Source organism: Protopterus annectens, chromosome 12.part0 (assembly GCF_019279795.1).
Source record: "Protopterus annectens isolate FY-2018-M chromosome 12.part0, PAN1.0, whole genome shotgun sequence".
NCBI lineage: Eukaryota > Metazoa > Chordata > Ceratodontiformes > Protopteridae > Protopterus > Protopterus annectens.
Genome location: NC_056746.1, coordinates 955,952,230 through 955,974,233, shown reverse-complemented (window position 1 = coordinate 955,974,233; position 22,004 = coordinate 955,952,230). Strand labels below are relative to the sequence as shown.

At 44.6% G+C, this 22,004-nt stretch overlaps 1 protein-coding gene across 3 annotated transcripts in view; it reads right to left on the bottom strand.

The window, feature by feature from the left end:
- PHACTR3 (phosphatase and actin regulator 3) overlaps positions 1-22,004 on the bottom strand; it is a 1,988,889-nt gene that overhangs the window by 560,984 nt on the left and 1,405,901 nt on the right. For all 3 annotated transcript variants that reach the window (XM_044089987.1, XM_044089989.1, XM_044089988.1), the window contains one exon: positions 20,687-20,931. In XM_044089987.1, coding sequence (XP_043945922.1) covers positions 20,687-20,931 — 245 coding nt within the window. The remainder of the gene's footprint in view (positions 1-20,686; positions 20,932-22,004) is intronic.

Here is a 22,004-nt window from a genome sequence, read left to right as displayed (position 1 = left end):
ATAGGCTCCCCATTGATATACACAGTGGCACACTAGTCCTGTAATACCTGTACATGGTATGTGTCAGCAGACATGGTGTGTCAGCTATGGACATGTAGGTCACCGTACCCCTCTACACCCCACAATGTCCTACACGGTATGTACCTCCCATGACAGCTACAGATATGGAGAAGGACACAGTCATACGTAAGTAACTGTGTCAATGCACTCAAACACATTACCTATGTAGAGTGACTGACAAGACCACAGAGCGCACCCAGACTACCTACATAGAGGTTACCACTGCTGGATATACATAGTTAAGTCACACCCATGACAGTTGTCCAACAACCATGGTAACACCTCACAACATCCACAACCCAAATTACCTATGTCTGTCGTCCTTGTCACCGCAGTAAAGAGCACATGGTAGAGGTACAGGTCCCTACCCACAGATAAGACATACCCCGGAGTAAACCACACAGCATTAAGAAGCAAGGCTCCCCATGAGTAGATGTCAGACATACCCCTGCTGAACGTTATGCAGATAGGTAATATGCCATATGAGTCACCCTGTGTAACTGTTTGACAGGAGCAGGTACAATTTCATCATATCACATGTGTCACAAGGGGCAGGGTAGCATAACAATATGCTGCTGTAGGCCCAGGGCCAATAGCATACTACCTACCTAAGACACAATGCACACCCACGAACCCATTGCAAACCAAATATGTGAGGTGGAATGAGTGTGCCAGTGACTGGGTGCATGTTATGTACTGGTGTGATTACTCACCATGACTGTCTGTCTGTCATGATAGTGTGTGTCCTTGGTGTGAGGCCAGAGACAGATGTGTGAGGTATTGTGATCAAAACATACTACATTGCCATATATTGTGCTGTGTTACCCTGTATGTGACTGTGGTGTAGGTAGATTTATGGCAAGTAAGAGTAGTGTGCATTACCAGTGAAATATGTAACGTGCATTGCATGCAGTGCATGGGTTGATAATGTTCCCCATACAGTACCTTGATATAAACCCCCAGTGTGAGGTTGTGCATTGGACCTGAACCAGTGTGCTGACTGCTGGAGTATGCTAGTCTGTCGTATGAAGTGTGCCAGGTACTGTTGCACAGTTGTCGGCTGAGAACTGATATCTGGTCATTTACATGTGTATCCCCCAATAGACAGACAGATGCTATATATGGGGGTTAAGTTATATCACTACAGTTGAGTATTATGTATATTATGTGTGCCATATTTTGCTGACATATATTGCTGACATATTTTTCCTTTCCTTTTCAGGGCTATGGTTCACCAGCGAAACCCTGTGTACTCCACTGCGGAGGATGAGGAGATACACCAGAGCCTGGTGCGGGATTTCACAATACTCTTTTCCCACACCAGCCAGAACCAGCAGGAGAGGGCTGCACTGTGGCAAGACCTGGTCCATCGGGTAAATGACATAGGCACACATAACCGGACATATGAGTAGGTATGCCATCACTGCAGTGATTTAATTAGAAATGTCTGTCAGCATGCGTCGGATATCCACACGCAACAGCTTGCCACAGGTGGTGGGGCGACTATACATCCCCCCCTCACCAGACTGGAGGGACTACTCCTAAGTGTTGTGGCTCCAGCCCAACAGCAACAACAGCAGCAGCATACATGCATAACGATGGAGGCTGGAGCCACCCAGCAGCAGGACTCGGCGCGTGTAGGTAACATGCCATATGTATAGTGGACTGTTCTGTACACTGTTAGTTTATGCATGTGTGAGGTGTGTCCTCGGTTTGTAGCTGTTATCTTGGTAATTATTGTGCAAGAGTGATATTCTCAATATCAGCAGTAGACCTGTGGAAGCCAACTGTTGTACTACTAAACTGTATCATACTCACAGTATCAATGGCACAGTTGTGCCCACTGACAATAAATGTCTCATTTCTGCAGGTCCCTCTGGTGTAACAGCAAGGCAGCCTATCCATGCTGGTGAGTGTATAATAACAATACCTTCAATACTCTTGATACTAATAGTAATAATAGGCTGAAGCAGTAGTGCTATGTGTTTGATTGCAGGTGTGTTTGTGTCTGTGTGTTGATATCTCATATACTGAGGAGTGTGCATGTGTGCATGTGTGCATGTGTGCATGTGCCCTGTGTACATGTGTGCATGTGTGCATGTGTGCATGCGCCCTATGTGCATGTGCACATGTGTGCATGTGTGCATGTGTGCATGTGCCCTGTGTACTTGTGTGCATGTGTGCATGTGCCCTATGTGCATGTGCACATGTGTGCATGTGTGCATGTGCACATGTGTGCATGTGCGCATGTGTGCATGTGTGCATATGTGCATGTGCCCTGTGTGCATGTGTGCATGTGCACATGTGTGCATGTGCGCATGCGTGCATGTGTGCATGTGCCCTGTGTGCATGTGCCCTGTGTGCATGTGCGCATGTGTGCATGTGCCCTGTGTACATGTGTGCATGTGCCCTATGTGCATGTGCACATGTGTGCATGTGTGCATGTGTGCATGTGTGCATGTGCACATATGGACATGTGTGCATGTGCACATGTGTGAATGTGTGCATGTGTGCATGTGCCCTGTGTACATGTGTGCATGTGTGCATGTGTGCATGTGCCCTGTGTGCACTTTTGCATGTGCGCATGTGCATGTGTGCATGTGAGTATGTGTGCATGTGTGCATGTGTGCATGTGCCCTGTGTACATGTGTGCATGTGTGCATGTGCCCTATGTGCATGTGCACATGTGTGCATGTGTGCATGTGCACATGTGCACATTTGCGCATGTGCACATGTGTGCATGTGTGCATGTGTGCATGTGCCTTGTGTGCATGTGTGCATGTGCGCATGTGTGCATGTGCCCTGTGTGCATGTGTGCATGTGCCCTATGTGCATGTGCACATGGGTGCATGTGTGCATGTGCGCATGTGTGCATGTGTGCATGTGCCCTGTGTGCATGTGTGCATGTGCGCATGTGCGCATGTGTGTATGTGTACATGTGTGCATGTGTGCATGTGTACATGTGCCCTGTGTGCATGTGTGCATGTGCGCATGTGCATGTGTGCATGTGTGCATCAGTGGTGACATTGTGTACACATTGTAAACTGTGTTTCCTGTCTTACTCCCACAGGTTCTGATGCTGCTCTGGTGTTGTGCAGCAGGGAACCTGAATCAGCTGCCATGGATAGTGATAATGATGATACCTGTGTAATGGCACAGGGAGGTGTGCCAGGGTCCGTCGTTGGTCAGCCAATTGACAGTACACAGCTGTTGACCCCATCAATGCACACAGTCATCCTGCCAATACATCCTTTGTCACCAATGTCCCTAGGTAATGGACAGGATACAGTGGGCATTGACCAGGGTAATGTGATATCAGTGGCACATGCATCCCCACACAGTAGCCATGGCCAGGGTCTTGACATGGTACCACACAGGCAAATGTCCAGGGGTTCTCATGGGAGCATCCATGGGCGTACCGCCCCTGTCAGATGTGCCCACAGAGGTCTTCCAACCTCAGCTATGTTTCGGGCTGTAATGCAGGCATAGTCACATATGGAACGGTACACCAGACAGGGTCTGAGGGAGCTGAGAGCTTGTCACACAGCTATGAATGACAGTATGCGTGATGTTGCGGCTGCCATCTGTAATTTCACCGAGGTCATTGACAGACGTTGGGGGGACACATTAGATCTGTTCCACAACTACATGTCCATGAGCCAGGGCAATGGTGGACAGTTGAGGCATCAACGTGGGCGTATGTTAGCAACAGCAGCAGCTGGCAGCCATCTCGGATAACAACAGGCCCGTGGCCGCTCCCATAGTGCCAGCAGCAGCCTCAGCAATGCTGGGTCTGTGCTGTCATCAGACCGCCCCAGGAGACCACATGCACATGGCTCTGGACAGTCCCAACAGGGACCTCTGTCCAGTCACCAACCACTTCTGATGACAGTACCCAGTCTGGCTTAGTACTTGATACGGTCCGTAGCACCCCTGCCAGGCACAGGTACCGTGTACATGGCCAGAGACAGTGATCTGTATGACCTGGCAGGTACAGTCTGTGGCTGTCCACAAACACCTGTATATGGCAGCCATGAGGTGGAACTGTGTGCATGCATACACACATGCGAATTGATAACACCTAGGGCTACTGCATACATGCACACAGTGCATCAACATTGCCCCATCTTGTACTGCTGTCCCTCACCAACACACACACACACACACAGACATGTTAATTGGTTGTATCAGTGGCAGACTCAGGCATACCAAGTATACACCCTGTGCATATGATGAAACTGTGCCACCTTCTACAATCTGTAACATCAGTGCAGGAACAGGTTAACATGGTGCTGATGCACAGGATGACTACATAGAAGTGTAGTAATAGTATCATGTTGTCAACAGTACAGTGTAATGATATCATTGTGGGTATATCCCAGCATGCCTGATGCAGTTACAGTATGAATGTCATTGTATTGTTTTGTACACCCATAGTAATTACCATAGTGTAATGTCTGCACATCTTTGCATACTGGTGGTGAGTCTGTCAACAGAAGGCCACCTACATAGGTAGCACAGGGGATAAGAAAATGTAAGTATTGATACTCAAGGATAGATATGTCAACTGCAAGTTGCATGCTGTCCACACTTGACTCTGCAATGAGGATGTTTGAGGATGTTGATATCTGTGCAGTAATACACAACAGGTTCAAGACTCACAAGAGCATCCTAGCACTACAAGGTCACACCTCGTACCATGCATGACAGCCCCAAAACACAGAACTAATTATGACAGGAGGGAGAGTCTCCATACATGTCAAGGATACTGTGGTGCCAGGACAGGTAGCATACATCCTACTAAGTTTGGAACTGCTGAGTGAGGGCTCAGTGTCTGTTATTCGAAATGTGTATTAGTTCAGGTATGAGCACTTGGGTTTCAGGCCAGTTATTCTACATTACAAAGGTACATGGTCTGTACACTTGTGGGAGGTGGGGCTGTACCCAGCCCGTCTGACCTGTGACTTTCTGGGTACAGGCTTATAGTGCCTACATATATGCACTGTTACCTACTGGAAGTCGTACACCTTGTTTATTGTAGCATAGTCTAGATCCAGGCCTGCTGACTGTAGCTTTGTTTGTATGCATGTTTGCTTGTTATGTCCCTGAAACACTGATTCCACCTGCAATGCAGATTTACAGCACCTCTGTGGATCCCTAGTGACATCTGTATTGCTTACTGTACTGATGTCCATGTCTCACTTGACAGAACGTCACTGTTTGTCCTGTTTGCATGTAAGTTGCCTGTAACACATTGCATATGACTTACCTGGCATTTGCTCATGAAAGCATTTATATATGCCAGCACTAACAAATCATGAGCGCTACACCCTCACATACTCACCTTGAGTACCTTGTTCCCCATTGGCCCTATGTGTTGTTAATTATTATGGGATTCACAATACTATGGTAGCATGTGCAAAGGACACTTGTCAATCTCCTTTCTGGTCCAGTTGGTGAATCTGTGAGTCATGTGGCAATGTTACAGCTGCCTCATGTACACAGACAACCCTCCCCCCTTCCCATAAACTTAAAAACACATGTGAGAGATGCAACCACATAGCCAAACTGGGGGCTAAGCTCTCTTAACTCAGTACTGGCATACCCTGTCAGGTGGAGTGGGATACTACAGTGAATACAATACCAGTCTCACATAGACCTGCCACAACAGCAATCCAAACAAAGAAACACACAGGAACATTCTTGGAGTCTCAGAATAGCATCCTGCTTGAGCAGCAGACACCTGCAAAGCAGACACACATGCAAACATTACACCAGAACAGAGCAAGTGCAACACATAGCTCACAAAGCCTGTGTGCCAATCAGTCACAGCCCATACAGCTTAACAACACACCTGCTACAGTTGTAATAGGTACCTCTATCATCAGGTACACTGAGGTCCTGCTCACCAGGCTGAACAAGAAGGTCACCGTGAGATGCCCGTCGGGCACTATGATCCACCACATAACACAAGCATACAGGTCACTCCAAGGCATGTACAAATATGACTCAGTCATTGTCCGTGCCAGTGTGAATGACCTGTGACGTACCTCCCTGGGCTACATGATAGGGGACATAGAGGGGCTCTCTGAGCATGTGGCACAGGCTGGTTTGACCCTGATCTTGAGTAGCATCTTACCCTCACCAAGAATGCTGCCACAATATGTAGACAGGATGATCAATTTCTACAATTGCCTTATGTTTTGGTGACATTCAAAGGGGATCCAATGCCTGTCAGCGTGGGATTACATGCTAGACAAGCCACGTTGCCTTGCTAGGGACAGCTTGCACCTGTCACCCATGGGCTGTTGTATATTGGCAGAGGCTTTTGCTACACACATAGTGCCTTTTTATGCAAGGTTCAAATTACATAGTCACCTACACAGGTATCACACGGGATAGGACACTAATAGTAATGCTACTCAACGCCAGCAGTGTAAACCTCAGGATGCATGCAGTGGAAACTGTCCTTAGCATGGAGAACAGCAATATCCGTGCAGTAACAGACTCCTGGTACAAGGCTCAAAGGTGCACCCCATCACTGCCAGGTCATACCTCATACCATGCTTGTCGTCCCCTACACATGCACCAAACCAGAACAGGGGGGATGTATCCAAAGGTACCACAGATACACACACCTCCAGGTTGGTGGCACAGCACAAAGCATCAGAGCCTATCCATGTGCAACTAACAGTGGGTTAGACTGCCTTTAGGTTCATAGCCTGGCACACACCACCCTCCCATAGCCAGGAAACCCACTTGGCCTTCCTGACAACACTGGGAATTTGACGGTCTCTACAAACACCATTATATGGGTGGACTGCAACTACCCAAACATAGAGTGTGAGCATTACTCTAGCTCCAAGACCCTGGCTGAAAGGTTCCTAGCATTCATTCACTGAATTGCTATGGAACAACTTGTTACCACTCCCACAAGAGGTGAAAACATGCTGCACCTGCTCATCAACAACATGTGAACTATATGCTCCAGACCAGTCGTGTATTCCTCGCTGGTAGGATGACACCATATACAACTCACACTGTATATTCACATACCACATGCAGCCCCTGCACAGAACACCACAGTCATACAGTTGTCTAATGCAAATTCCATGTATTCACATGAACCCGTAAAAAACAAAACAGACTTTTAAAATAAAGAAAAGTGCTCCAAAGAGTAGGTGACGATATAGCAAATTTATTAATAAAGCAAAAGCGTTTTCGCTTCCATACACACAGAAGCTTCATCAGCAAACAGAGAGCGTCATATATGTCAAAATGTCATATATTTTAAAAAACATATGTATATTGTATATGTTGAAGGAAGTGACATCAACAAGTGTCACTGGCTGAGGTTTTTAAAATTCGTGAGCTTGCGCTCTCTGTTTGCTGATGAAGCTTCTGTGTGTATGGAAGCGAAAACGCTTTTGCTTTATTAATAAATTTGCGTTACAGTTATCGTGCCTACTTGGTCTCTTTGGAGCACTTTTCTTTATGTATTCACATGAGGCAGGCTTCAGACATGGGAACTATTGAAGGTCACAGGTACATATGTGTATGTGGCACACACATACATCATGTGTGCTTTGACATTACTGATATAATCTATGTCGTGCAATATTGGGAACACCACCCCACACACATGGACAAACTGTGTGACAAAAACACACATGGCGTTTGTAGGATACAAACCTCTACCTAACTGTGTTATGACACTTGCGAGAGACGCAGTAGCAGAGCACGCTATTTGCATTACTGGGAGGCTTGCTTTCCCCTGCTGTACTTATAGGGTGCTGACATCATCAGTGTTTATGCAGCATGTGTTGTGTTGTACTAGTTGCCAAAAGGGACATTTCTCTTACACATAGAATTGCACACACACTACTCCCCCCCCACACATACACTGCGCACTTGCAAGATTCAAACCCCTACCTAACCATGTTATGACACTTGTGAGAGACGCAGTAGCAGAGCACGCTATTTGCATTACTGGGAGGTTTGCTTTCTCCTGCTGTACTTATAGGGTGCTGACATCATCAGTGTTTAGACAGTGGAATATGCAGCATGTGGTGTGTTGCACTAGTTGCCAAAAGGGACATTTCTCTTACACATAGAATTGCACACACACTACTCCCCCCATAGAATTGTACACACACTACTCCCCCCCTCACATGCACACATGTACTGAGCATTTGCAGAATTCCAACCCCTACTTAACTATGTTATGACATTTGTGAGAGATGCAGTAGCAGAGCGCTCTATTTGCATTACTAAGAGTCTTGCTTTCTCCTGCTGTACTTATAGGGTGCTGACATCATCAGTGTTTAGACAGTGGAATATGCAGCATGTGGTGTGTTGCACTAGTTGCCAAAAGGGACATTTCTCTTACACATAGAATTGCACACACACTGAGCACTTGCAGGATTCAAACCCCTACCTAACTATATTATGACACTTGTGAGAGACGCAGTAGCAGAGCACGCTATTTGCATTACTGGGAGGCTTTCTTTCTCCTGCTGTACTTATAGGGTGCTGACATCATCAGTGTTTAGACAGTGGAATATGCAGCATGTGGTGTGTTGCACTAGTTGCCAAAAGGGACATTCTTCTTACACATAGAATTGCACACACACTACTCCATCCTCCCACACATAGAATTGCACACACACTACTCCATCCTCCCACATGCACCACATACTGAGCACTTGCAGGATTCAAACCCCTACGTAACTATGTTATGACACTTGTGAGAGATGCAGTAGCAGAGCACGCTGTTTGCATTACTGGGAGTCTTACTTTCTCCTGCTGTACTTATAGGGTGCTGACATCATCAGTGTTTAGACAGTGGAATATGCAGCATGTGGTGTGTTGCACTAGTTGCCAAAAGGGACATTTCTCTTACACATAGAATTGCACACACATACTGAGCACTTGCAGGATTTAAACCTCTACCTAACTATGTTATGACACTTGTGAGAGATGCAGTAGCAGAGCGCGCTATTTGCATTATTAGGAGTCTTGCTTTCTCCTGCTGTACTTATAGGGTGCTGACATCATCAGTGTTTAGACAGTAGACTATGCAGCATGTGGTGTGTTGCACTAGTTGCCAAAAGGGACATTTCTCTTACACATAGAATTGCACACACACACACACTGAGCACTTGCAGTATTCAAACCCCTACCTAACTATATTATGACACTTGTGAGAGAGACGCAGTAGCAGAGCGTGCTATATGCATTACTGGGAGGCTTGCTTTCTCCTGCTGTACTTATAGGGTGCTGACATCATCAGTGTTTAGACAGTGGAAAATGCAGCATGTGGTGCGTTGCACTAGTTGCCAAAAGGGACATTTCTCTTACACATAGAACTGCACACACACTACTTCTGAGCTTCTGGGTTATGGACCAATCGGTACAGCATGTCCTGTTTATGTCTGTGCTGGGGTTCAGGCCTGTCATCCTCATAGGTCACCAGCATTCAGATTTTACATGGTGCCAGATGTCCATTGATTCCAGCTTGGTCATGGCTTTATACATCAGGCACAGATCACCTCCAGCCAGGTGGTATGCCACTGTGTGGAGCTGCAGTTTGTTTAATCAGGCAACACATGGCATCTGTTACAGCTCTGAGATCCTCCTGGTGGGGTATTTGTGGGGTCTTTCCAGTTGATGCAGGTGTCTGCTAAGGTACATCCCACAAGGGCCATTGTACACAATTGTGAGGCTGCTGATGGATGACTGGAGAGGCACAATGACCTACCCTGACCTAGCTGTGCTTACCTTCATGATTAGGTGGGTATATGGTATGTTTCTGTAACCACTACAGACACATGGTTGTCACATGCAGGATATATATCACCTTGTGTCCCCAGGTTTCTTATTGCTCCTGATGTACTTAATGGGTTAACACCTATGTGGTAATTTGTGGCCATTTACTGTGTTTCCACAGGGGATGACTATACACTATTCTGCATTTAGCTTGTTGACATGGCTGTGGCACCACCTGTCTTTTTCTATGTGTGCCTTTTGTAGGATGCTTGTGTCAGCTGGAGGGTCTGATATGGTGGGCAGTTTGTAGTCATCTGTGAACCTGTTCAGACAGAGTCCTTCCATGTTGGCCTGTACCTATGTGACATATATAGCATACAAGAGAGGTCCCAGGACTGTGCCTTGTGGGATGCCAGTTGTACCTGGTTTGTAGTCTGACATGGCTGCAGCTTGTCTGACCAGGTCAGTTCTGTCCTTGAGCTGGTTTGCAACCCATCTACTTGGATAGGGGTTTATAGTTAGGCTGGTGAGCTTATCTGTACTGAACAACTGGGGTATTGTATCGAAAGGTTTAGCAAGGTCCAGATAGGCTGTATGAACCACATTCCCCTCATCAATGGCCTTGGTGTGTGTTTCACATGAGTCAGACATGTTTAAGGGGCAGGATCTGCCCTATGAAAGCTACACTGGGTAGCGTCCAATGTCTGTAGGTACCCAATCTCGTTATTCCTGGGATCCATGATCATCCTCCCCATTACTTTGCCAACCAAGATAGTCAGGGTTGAGGGGTGATAGTTTGCAGTATCCATTCAGGCACCACCTTTGTGGTGAGGGACCACTGTTGCTGTACACTGCTCTTTGAGTACATATCCTGTGGTAAGCCTGTGAGTGTGCAGTAGGGCTATTTGGTGTTCCATTCTTCTTACAGAACTTGATGGACACAACCCAGGACACCATCTGGTACCATTGATGCTGTGAGGTTTGCTTTGTAGATGCTGGATGTTACCTCACCATCTGCAATGTAAGGGGGCCAGCACTCTGCTGGGATAGATATTTGGCAGTTTGGTGCTGGTGGTGAGTTTGCAAAGAATCTGTTAGGTTGGATGTTGGCAATGTGTGTGGATTTGGTGTATTGTTTGTGATATTTGAGTACTGCAGAGCATATCTGTGGATTATCACCATGGTTCCTACCATCATTTAGGACAGCTGTGTGATTATCCTTTGTGTCCTACACAATTTGTATCGTCATAGGTTCATAGGTTCATACTAGGCTATCTGCCCTGGCCATGTTTGAGCATAGACAGACTGTGTGTGGCTTTCAACACCCCTCGCAATGTGCATATTATGCCCATTTAGGGTTTACTTTACTAGATGTGACACAGGGATGGCCCCCAGTGTACACCTACTAACTCCCATGCACTTGACCGGATTTCTCTTGTTGAGTATGAGTGTGGCGCTCAGCCAATCATGGACTGGGATTCTGTTCCGGAGTGTAAGGAGCCTCTGGGTTATGGATCTGTCCCTCCAGCACATCCTATTTATCTATGTGTGGAAGTTCAGATATCCCACTGTGGTGTCTCTGTTAGATTTGGAGTTTCTGCAGTGGAGCATGTCCATTCATTCTGGATTGGACATGGCCTTGTACATCAGGCATACATCGTCTCTGACTGGGCAGTATGCATGTGAATTGGGCTGTGGTTTCTTCAGCCAGGTAGCAGATGACAAATGTTTGGACCCTTTATCCTCTTGGTAAGGTACATTTGGGGTCTTTCTTACTGTTGCAGGTGCCAAGTACGGTACATCCGAACTGGGGCATTGTTCTCAAGTATGGGCCTGATAAGGGAAGAGTATGGGGGCACAGTGACCTCTTTTGATCTACATGTGCATCCTTTCATATTAAGGTGGGCAATATAGCAGGTCTTCCTGGCCACCTTGGCAATGTGAGTGTCACATGATGGGTTACCGTCCATTTGTGTCCGTAGGTCCCTGATTACTTCTTCCGAACATAATGGATTGCCACCTATGTCATACTTTGTGTGTGCCTTGTTTGGTATTTGTTGAGACATTCATACTCTGCAGTGTCTTCAGGAAGGCTGGCTGGGGTTCCTGGGTTTGTGAGGGTGGTCTGTAGCAGGCTGCAAACAGGGACACAGTTTGAGCCACTGTTACTTGCCCATGGATAGTCCATGCTGCTTCTTGCTGTGGTACCAACCTGGGAGTGTGGTTATCCTTGACAATTACTGATAGCCACACTCCTACTGTAGTTTGTTCCATGTTTTGGGGCTGTAGAGCATGGTATAAGGCATAACCTGGTAGTATTAGGGTGCTCTTCTGGGCCTTGACCCAGGTTTCTGTTACAGAACAGATATTACCATTCTCCATGCTGAGGTGGGTTTGGTCTGCATGCACCTTGCAGTTTAGACTTCTGGCATTGGGTAGCATTACATCCAGGTTGTTATCCCTTGTGCTACCTATGGTGGTGGGTTTGTGTTTACAGCCTTACCTATTCAAGGCACAGTGGGGGTGACAACAGCCTTTGCCAGTATCCACACAGCCAGGTGTGCTGGGTGCGTGCCATCCCTAGCAGGTGGAGCATCATGTCTTGCTCGGCATGTCATCCCAGGCTGTCAGCCATTTGTTCCCCTTTGCTAACAGCAATACTTCAGCCAATTATTGCACTTGATCTTGTTGTCTTCATAGTGTGGCATCATGCTTGGTGAGGGTGAGATGTTAGGCAGGGTCATCATGTTTGCAAATACTAGATGGTGTTACATTGCTTAACACATGGCAATCATGCCTCAGGTGGTGCTCCAGGGCTGCCTATGTCGGATGCACATACTACACTCCCTGTACATGTTTGAAAGCAGGTTGTGTCATGTTTGGCGTCCCTGTTACTATATGAGTGAGTCAGAGAGGGGTATCATTCCCAGGGTTCCTACTGAGCGTTGCCTCTTTGCCAAGGCCAGGGCATACTGGGCATGCCTCCTTCTGCCTACTGGGGCAGGCTCAGGTTGTTCCTCCTCCGAGTCACGCTCTGCCTGTGATGGCCTTGGCAATGGTGGGGGACTGTTTGTCCCGGCCCTATGCTGGTCCTGCTGCAGCTGTTTTTGCAGAATCATATTATGTAGCATAGCACATACCATGACAATTTGGGTACATGTAGTTGGTGAGTACTGCAAGGCTCCACCAGATGTGTCCAGGCACTGGAACCGTGACTTGAGCAGCCCAAACACAGGCTCTATTACATTTCATGTTTGTGCGTGTGCCTCATTATGGCGTTCTTGTTCAGGTGTATGTGCGTTTCTGATGGGTGTCATCAGCCACAGCTCCAGTGCATATCCAGCATCCCCCACTAAGTGACCATGTGGGATGTCCCCATTGGCAAATGTCTGGTACAGCTGCGTCAAATGCCAGATATGGGAATCATGGTAGCTTCCAGGGCAGCCAGCACACACATTCATTATTATGCCCTGGGCATCACACACAACCTGGCAGTTGATGGAGGGGAAGCCCTTGCGGTTAATGTAGGCCCTACCCCGCTCACCGGCTGGTGCTTTGATGCGTATATGCATGCAGTCTATTGCACCCACTACCTCAGGGTATTCCGCTATTTGCTGGAAGAGACGCATAATGCTGGCCAATACCTCATGGGAATTGGGGAAATATACATGCTCACCGACATGTGCTGACATGGCATCCAGGAACTGGTGCAGTACCCTGGATGCTGATGCCTGTGATATCCCCATCATATCACCAGTTGGTCTCTGGAAGGTACCTGTTGCTAGTATTCTTAGGGAAACACATACCTTGGTTTCCACTGGGATGGGTTCCCCTCTGCTGGCTCTGTGTGTGAGGCGTGGCCTGCACAGCTCAACAATTTGCTGCAGGAGGTCTCTGTCCACTCTACAGCGCTCCATTATCTCCAGCTCATGTAACCCCTGGTAGGTGACCCTGGGCCTGTACACTCTTCTCTGTCTCCTCACTTTGGGTTGTCTGGCAGCATTTGCATTGTCACCACCCTCAGCAAGTCTCCTATGTCTCCTTATAACAGCTATGGCAGCCCCTAGCATGTTTGGTCTGAGTGCAGATTTTTCAGTTTTCACTTCTAATAGCTTACTCCTGTCTTGCAGTGTCACTTGAGAGAAACATACTGCAATGCTGTTTGCAGTGTTTTAAGTGCTGGGCTGGGCTAGTATTCTGTCTGTGTAATTGCCTGCTTCTAATTGTTTTCACCTGCTAGCTCTACCAGTATTCCCTGCTAGCTTCCTACTATTTCTTCTGCTTCCTTTTTCCTCTCTGTTTCCTCAGGGGGGGAGCAGCTCGCATACCAGCGAAAACATGCTCACAGTAGCTACCACACACGCACACATGCTTACACGGACTAGAATATGCTTATTCAGGTTAAAACGTGCCCACACCAGCGCAAACAGGTTTATAGATCTTGACACAGGCTCCTACATGCTTACTCTGCCTTACACGTGCGCACTCTGTCTTGCTCGCGCCTCCCAGCGCGCACACTCGCGCATGCATGCACAGCAGGAAACTTTGGTGTTAGCCACAGTGTACACCTTCCATTTCTTGACTTTCCCATGCTTATCTGTTGACACTCCTCTTTCTATGCTGTGTGATTGACATCTTTCACATACCACTTTGCTTAAAATGAGCTTGATTTCTTTCTAACAATCCCCCCTGTGATGTCACCTATCTCCTACTCTGTTACTCCCCCTTATCTAACTCTTACACTACACGGAATGTGCTCATTTGCTATGTGACAGTGTGATTCACTATCCTACCACTCATTTACATAGGATTGCCTACCAATGCTTAGTTACGTGTCTTACACTCAGCTTCCCCCCTTAGCAACCACTAAACGGTGACCATGTTGTTTTTGCTCTGCTAGTCCCTGCATTGTAAATCCATGCATTGCATAAAACCCACATTTGTGGGTTTCAAACCTTTATTTTTATGTTTTATATAGCCCAGCCCGTTTGTGCGGGGCTGCACTGCATTTAAACCTCGCCGATCGCCGAAAAAAAAAATTATTTTATTTCATGTTTGCATCGGGTTTCCGTGCCAATGGCCACATATTTGGCCATTGGCATGCTGCCTGATACATATGCACACTTTATTTGGAGCTGACATGGCTCCATTGTGTTATTTGCAGAAACGTACTCAGTTGTCAACTGAGTACATTTCTGCACCTAACACGACTCTTACACGGACTGGTTTCAGCTTCATGGATCGCTAATCTACCTCATTTGCATGCCTTTCGGCTGCAAGTGAGGTAATTAGCATATCCACGCCCTGCCCATGTAAGAGACGTTTTAGCTGGTCTCTTACACGGTATTTCGGGCTGTTCCTGGATCGTTATGGCTGCATGGAGTCTTACACGACTCTTAGACTCCGTGCAAGCCATCGTGAATCCTGCCCAATATTAAGACAATCACATACGTAAGATAAATAAGCACTGCAAATTAATATAGTTGACATACAAAGATTTACTGGCAAAGACATAACAAAAAGAGTGACATGGTTGCTATAGAAAATAAAATAAAGAGGATGATTCAAAGACATTGTGTAGTTCTCCACTCTAGGCCAGTAATGAAGGAGCCTGAATCCTGACCACTGACACTGGAGAGAGACGTTCACTTGGAATACAAATGGATACAATCAGTATTTCCCAATACAGACCTCTATGCATTAAGCACAATTTCCCTTACAAGCACACAGAGCACACACTCAGCCCAGGGTCTGGGTGTCTCTATCTGTCTCCCTCCAGGTTCCCAATAAGGCTACCTACTGGAACTGTAAAACTAGTGTTTTGTGTCCCTGCCCCAAACCCACACTCTTTGAGATTTAATTTTCACTTAAACACACACACATGCGGATGCGCACACACGCGCACCTGGGAAAGGCTGGCACAGAGTACTCGCTCTACCAACTTTGCCCAGACTATAATGTAGCTTCACTGGTGTCTGTATCACGTTATCGAAATCTTACTACATCGAATCACTAAAGGTTGACCTCTAGTGATCGATGTAGTAAAACATCGAATAATATTTAAAAAAAAACAAACAAAAATAAAAACTAACTAGTGTGGGGGACTGTGCCTCCCACATCCCCCCTACTTAAATATTCCAACTCCGAGATCGTACTACATTGAGGTAAATGGAAATCTCCCCCTATGGAGATTTCCATTTACCTGCACAATGTTCTGCGCTTTCGATGTTGTGGTGCCGACAGTATCAGCTTCGATATTGTCGGCTTTCGACATTGTGAAGTAGACCTGTTTCACTGCCATCAGTCAGTTACTATAAGGCTGTTAAAGGGGCACCCAGTTATACCGAATGAAGTTAGTATTAATACAAATGGTAACGATGACCAATCAGCCAGGCTTTCAGAAATGGCCAGAGTTATCACCAAATAAATATATGCAAATACTCTCAAAGCTTAAATATTTCTAAGGACCAGCCGCAATGAAAAGTTTAAATATATTTAATAATAAAATTATAAAAAAACAAGAATATAAATATCTATTTACAGTAAATACCAGAGTGTGAGTCACAGGGAATATAAAAAATAGCACAGGTGGAAAGTTTCACACAGTTATAGAAAAACAATACTTCTAATCTCACTATGTTTTCCTGACTAATCTAAAGAAAATTACTGTTCCTTAGTTAAGTTACTTGCTACTACAGGGCTAGATGGGTAAGTGGTCCTTGTTGTCAGATCCAAGACAGAATGCAGAATGCTGAGAGTAATTTCCTGCTAATATCTAAATATTATTTCAGAGTTGATTACACAATGGCATCACATTTGGTCATCTGAAACTATTTCCTATGCTATTACCAACAATGGAAGGATGTCAACACCTATGTGTTAACATGCACACCTTGTTCACTTATAGACCAAGATATAAAGTCTATATTTGGAATGCAAATCTAAGATCAGCACCTGTTGTGAATCTAACCATAAAACACTTCCCTTCCTCATACAGAAGCTACAAGCTATTCTCTAGCACAAACATTGTGTCTCTGGCTCCATTCAAAACTGTGGGATATTGTCTTTATGTCTTAACCATAAAGTAATTTAATTTCAAGAATATTTTGCAAAGTAAAATGGATTAAGATTAATGTGTTCACTTCCAGTATATGCCATTACAATAATGCATGTACATTTCTTTTCCTTCCATCAGGATTCACTGCTGATACATTTTAACACAAGCAAACCTCACAAATACATTTTCAGCACAAGCATCTGTACAAATCAGATTGATATGCAAATGACATATAATTGTTTACAAAATTCCAGCGATCTGTGCTGGCATATGTTACAAATCCACTGCCCTATTTCTCCTGGCATGGCTGGCAGTACCTCCTATCATCACACCTCTCCCCCATTGAAGACTCAAGTTAGTATTTCAAGTGCCCCTTGAGAAAAGTTGCTTTGGAGGAATGAGCCTATCTGGGAATACATTGCCTCATACCTTGTCTTGAGAGCAATGGCATTGCTAACTCCACTATGGTGCTGCACTGTCATATCATATGCCTGCAACCCTAGGCTCCACCTTAGTAATTTGGCATTTTACTGGCTGATTTGATGTAGCCATGTTAAAGGATTGTGGTCTGTAACTACAGTGAATTTCCTCCATACAGCTAGGGTTGAAGTTTCTGTAGTGCCCATACTATGGCTAAACATTCTTTTTCTACTGCTACATAACATTCCTCCCTAGGTTGGAGTCTATGGCTGAGATATACCACTGGGTGCACTTTGCCCTCTAAGGAAACCTGGCTGAGTACAGCCCCCACCCCATGGTTTGAAGCATCCACCTGCACAACAAATTTTGGCTGCAATCTGGACTGGCTAACACAGGGGGTCCTCCCAAAGCTCCTTTAAACTTTTGGAATGCCCACTCTCATGCTGGGGTCCATACTACCTTGTCTGGTCCATTTTCCCTCCTCAGGCTTGTGAGAGGAGCAGCTATTGTACTATAATTGGGAATAAACTTTCTATAGTACCTCACTGTCCCCAAGAATGCCCTCACCTATTTTTTAGTAACAGAGGCAGGCCAAGCCTGAATGGCTTCCACTTTGGCAGGTTCTGGCCTGATCTTACCACTCCCCACTCTATGTCCCAGGTAGGAGATCTTTGCCATAGCCACTTGACACTTACTGGACTTAATGGTCAACCTTGCCCTTTGCAGTCTGCCCAGGACCTCCCTGACATGCTAAAGGTGCTTATGCCAGGAATGGCTGTAAATGGCAATATCATCCAGGTAAGTAAGGGCATAACCTCATGCTCCTACAAGGATACAGTTGGCCAGCCTCTGGAAGGTTACCGGGGCATTTTTCATTTACCTCAGCAATATAATCACACACTCTTTTGTCTGCCTTGCATCTATGTTCATGCAACTTTTTTCTGAAAGAGGACTTGTCTGACCAGTTGGACTTTCTTCTTAAACAAGTGAAAATAAATAAATGATGTCATTAATCTTAATCTTACATTTGTGAGAATATGCCATGCACCCTTAACATCTAATGAACAATTCCTTTAACCTAACTGAAGATAAGTGAGAGGACTTTACAGCAGTGTACAGCAGTAATAAGCAATACGTGGCAGATGTAAATCCAAGCTGAGGGCATATATTTTGCTGCTTAACACAGATGTTAGTGTTAGATGACTAGTAGGTGACAAACTCTCTCACTATATTTGACAATTGTATCTACTTCTTGCTAGACTGGCAGTTGCTGTTTAATTTACTGTTTATTATTTGTACAATGTGTCATTGGACTACTAAAATTTTATAGGTATTGTAAGAGTGTATGTTTTTCCTGTTATTACCATATGTCAGGTGCAATATTAATGTTCTTGTAAAACTAATATTCCATGTATTGCCTCATGTAACACAGTTTTGTAAAATTTTGTTTTCATTTATTTGTGGCTGGTCTGGTGGTGTCTCTCACTTCTTGTTTTTTTAGTTTGGTTTGCAGCTGAGGTAACTCTAGTGTAGATTCTGTATGCCTTTCCTGTATCCGTGTGGGTTTTCACAGGGTAAACAATTTGCCTCTCATCTCTCGTTTCATACATAAAGTGAGGATCCTCCATATTAACAGTAGGTGTGCATGTCATATGTAAGTGAATGCATGTGCAGAGGCTTCACTTTAACTGGACAATGTCTAATTACTCACATGAAATTTCTCTGATCCTATTTGCCCAGTGTTACAATGCCCTATAACATTTGCTATATTACTTGTGAAACTAATGGATTACAGCTTTTGAAGACAGCATATATGCCTTTGCATGGTGTTTTGCCTCGGTTTACCTTCATAAGGTCAGGAGTCCATTGTACCATACACTAGAGTGCAAAAGTACAATGGCAAGATTTGTAAATGTTGAAACACACAGTTGTGAATTCAGATTAAAATCATCGAATGCCAGTGTGCAGTCACTCATGTGAATTCGGCATTCCAAGTACAGACATGTACCCTTTCCTTCACTGCAGTGCGATCTCAGAGTTAGCATATTAAATTAGCAGGGGGTATGGGGGGTGCGGGGGGGCTTGCCCCCCTCCATAATGGTGTTTGGAGACATCTAGAAATGTTGGGTGTTTCGAACATATTTGATATTTCTGGATAGTTGAATTTGTTGTGTTCACTTTCACTGTTTTCAGCAGTCGAAAGTGCAGTTTCTGATGTTGTGAGTCAGTTATTTCACCAGTTGCATATTTTATTTGCGACCTAATGGCGGTAAACCTTTTTCCTCGCCTTTTATTACGTAGCAGTGTTGCTAGCATATTTCAGTAGATATGAGTATGGGAAAGCAGGGGGTTCCTCTCATGTAAAAGCAAAGGATGAATGTTGTAGGGCTGTGTGTTTAGGGGAATTGTTTTGTTGAGTGGTTGTTTAAGTGGTTGTTAGCAATCACTTAGGGCTTTGGCCATTGCATAAATGACTATTCATAGGAAAATATTGTTTGTGTGTATGTGTGTGTGTGTGTGTGTGTGTGTGTGTGTGTGTGTGTGTGTGTGTGTGTGTGTGTGTGTGTGTGTGTTCTGCACCAAAATGGTGTTTTATCCAGGAATAGTTTCTCTGCCTAGCACTCCCTGCGTGCTGATAGGTTCTGTCTCTTCCAATACCCTGAAATGGATTAGTGACAAATCAGAAAACGAATGAATTTGCCTTTTGTACCTCTTACTGATGCTGTTACTGAAAAGTGTTCTTTGACCAATTCACCTATCCATGTAGTAAATAATTAAATAAATAATAAATGTGTAACTTATTCTTGCAACACTCCTACCTCCAAGGAAGAACTATATCAACCTTTCATACTCTGTCTGTCCACCATTTACATCTGAGTCTTACTGGTTCTCAGCACCTAGACCTAATTTCTACATCTTCCCTTCTAACAAATCCATACATAAGAATTGACTGAATATTTTGCCACCCTGATTTGCATTTTTGGTAAGTATAGACACTGGACATGTGTTTAGCTTTTAACATCTTTCCTGGATTCATCATACTTCTGCCTACTCGCTTCCAATATTGTAATGGGAGCATGATGAGTAAAATGCACACAAACATATACCTTCCTCACCTATCCCTGACCCTAACCCTAGCACACAAAGACTCTCATCCCCTTCAACCCCACTCACTTATCTTGACAAAAAAATACCATCAACATTTGCACCACTTGGCTATCCATACCTTCAACATTATACAATACCCACTGTGCTTGTCGACAAAATGTACATTCAACAAAACGCAGGGGAACCATATATATAAATATACATAAATGTGCTAGGAATTTATAAAAGGGTGTTTTATTTTACACTTATAACAGTGCGATTTCATTTACTTACCAGATATTATTGAGCTATTGAGGATTTCTTCATCCTGATACAATACAAAATCTGCAATATCATTCTCAACTATTATGTTCTCTTTGTTCTCATCAGACTGGTGAATAGCATTATGTCTGTTCTCTGCTTCGGTATCACAGTGGGCTGCATTCTCTTTCTCTTTACTATGCTCACTGCTATTTGCATGTGTCAATCGACCTTCTATTCGCCTTTTTGGTGAACTTCTTAATTCTCTTCCATGAAAGCTAAAAAAAAAGTTTAGTATTAAATTTACTAATGAATAAGGTAGCATATTAAGCTTCATATTAGTAGATAAGCAGACAAATACATAAAAAAACAATTACATGCACAAATACATAAATAAGTAAATATGAATTTAATCTGACTGCTCTCTGTTGTTGAGTGATTTTCATTCCAAAGCTTATCATCCTGAACTCCCTTGCCTCAGTAAGGTTAATATTTATCTAGCTGGGCTTATCTATGTTTTATCATGTCCCCAAATGAAGGGACCCCCTATTTTTCTGTCCCATGATCTCCAACCTCTTGTAGATCATGTCTTACCTAGATGTTCCTCATAGAAGTGAAGCACACTTTTGTTTTCCCAATGTACACTGTTGGATAGCACCACCTCTAAGGTGAGACATCTGAACATCTGTGACTCCTCTGACATCTACATAAAATAAACTAGATGCATGAATGTACTTTGGCTACTGCTTTGTCTGTGCCACTGGCCCAGCCTGGAACTGTTAAAGGGTGTGCTGTGAGACAATCCACTTAACTGATTAGGAGATATATATCTAAATAAATAAACTTGTAATTGCTTAATAAAAGCCTATTTAATTTTTTTCTACCAGCATAAACAGTACTGTCATGTCCATATCGTTGTTGTCCTTAATAGTAGGTTATTGATCACCAATCATCTGGAACATCTGGAATCAGTAATGGTGTTTCTCTGTCATTTCTGTGCAGCCAGAGATATTGGGACTTATCACCTTTCTTTCTGAGCAGTTATTACCTGTAGATTTTGATATGTACGTATCAGCCTTAGTATCATCTGTGGCAGCATGGCATAGATTCAGGGGGTGGGGATTGCTGTTGTCTTGTTGCTAACTCCTGGACACCAGTGTCAGAGATTTGAATGCAATCATCAGTGAGAAGGCATGCAAGTAAACCACTAAGTATAGAAATGAAATGAGGACTGTCAGGCTGACCTCTAGACATGGAAGGTACCACTCTCTCCTACATAATAATTTTGCTGTATACTTGCTATACTCACAGACAACTCCTTTAAATGGCTGACTGTGTGGCTTCCCACAGA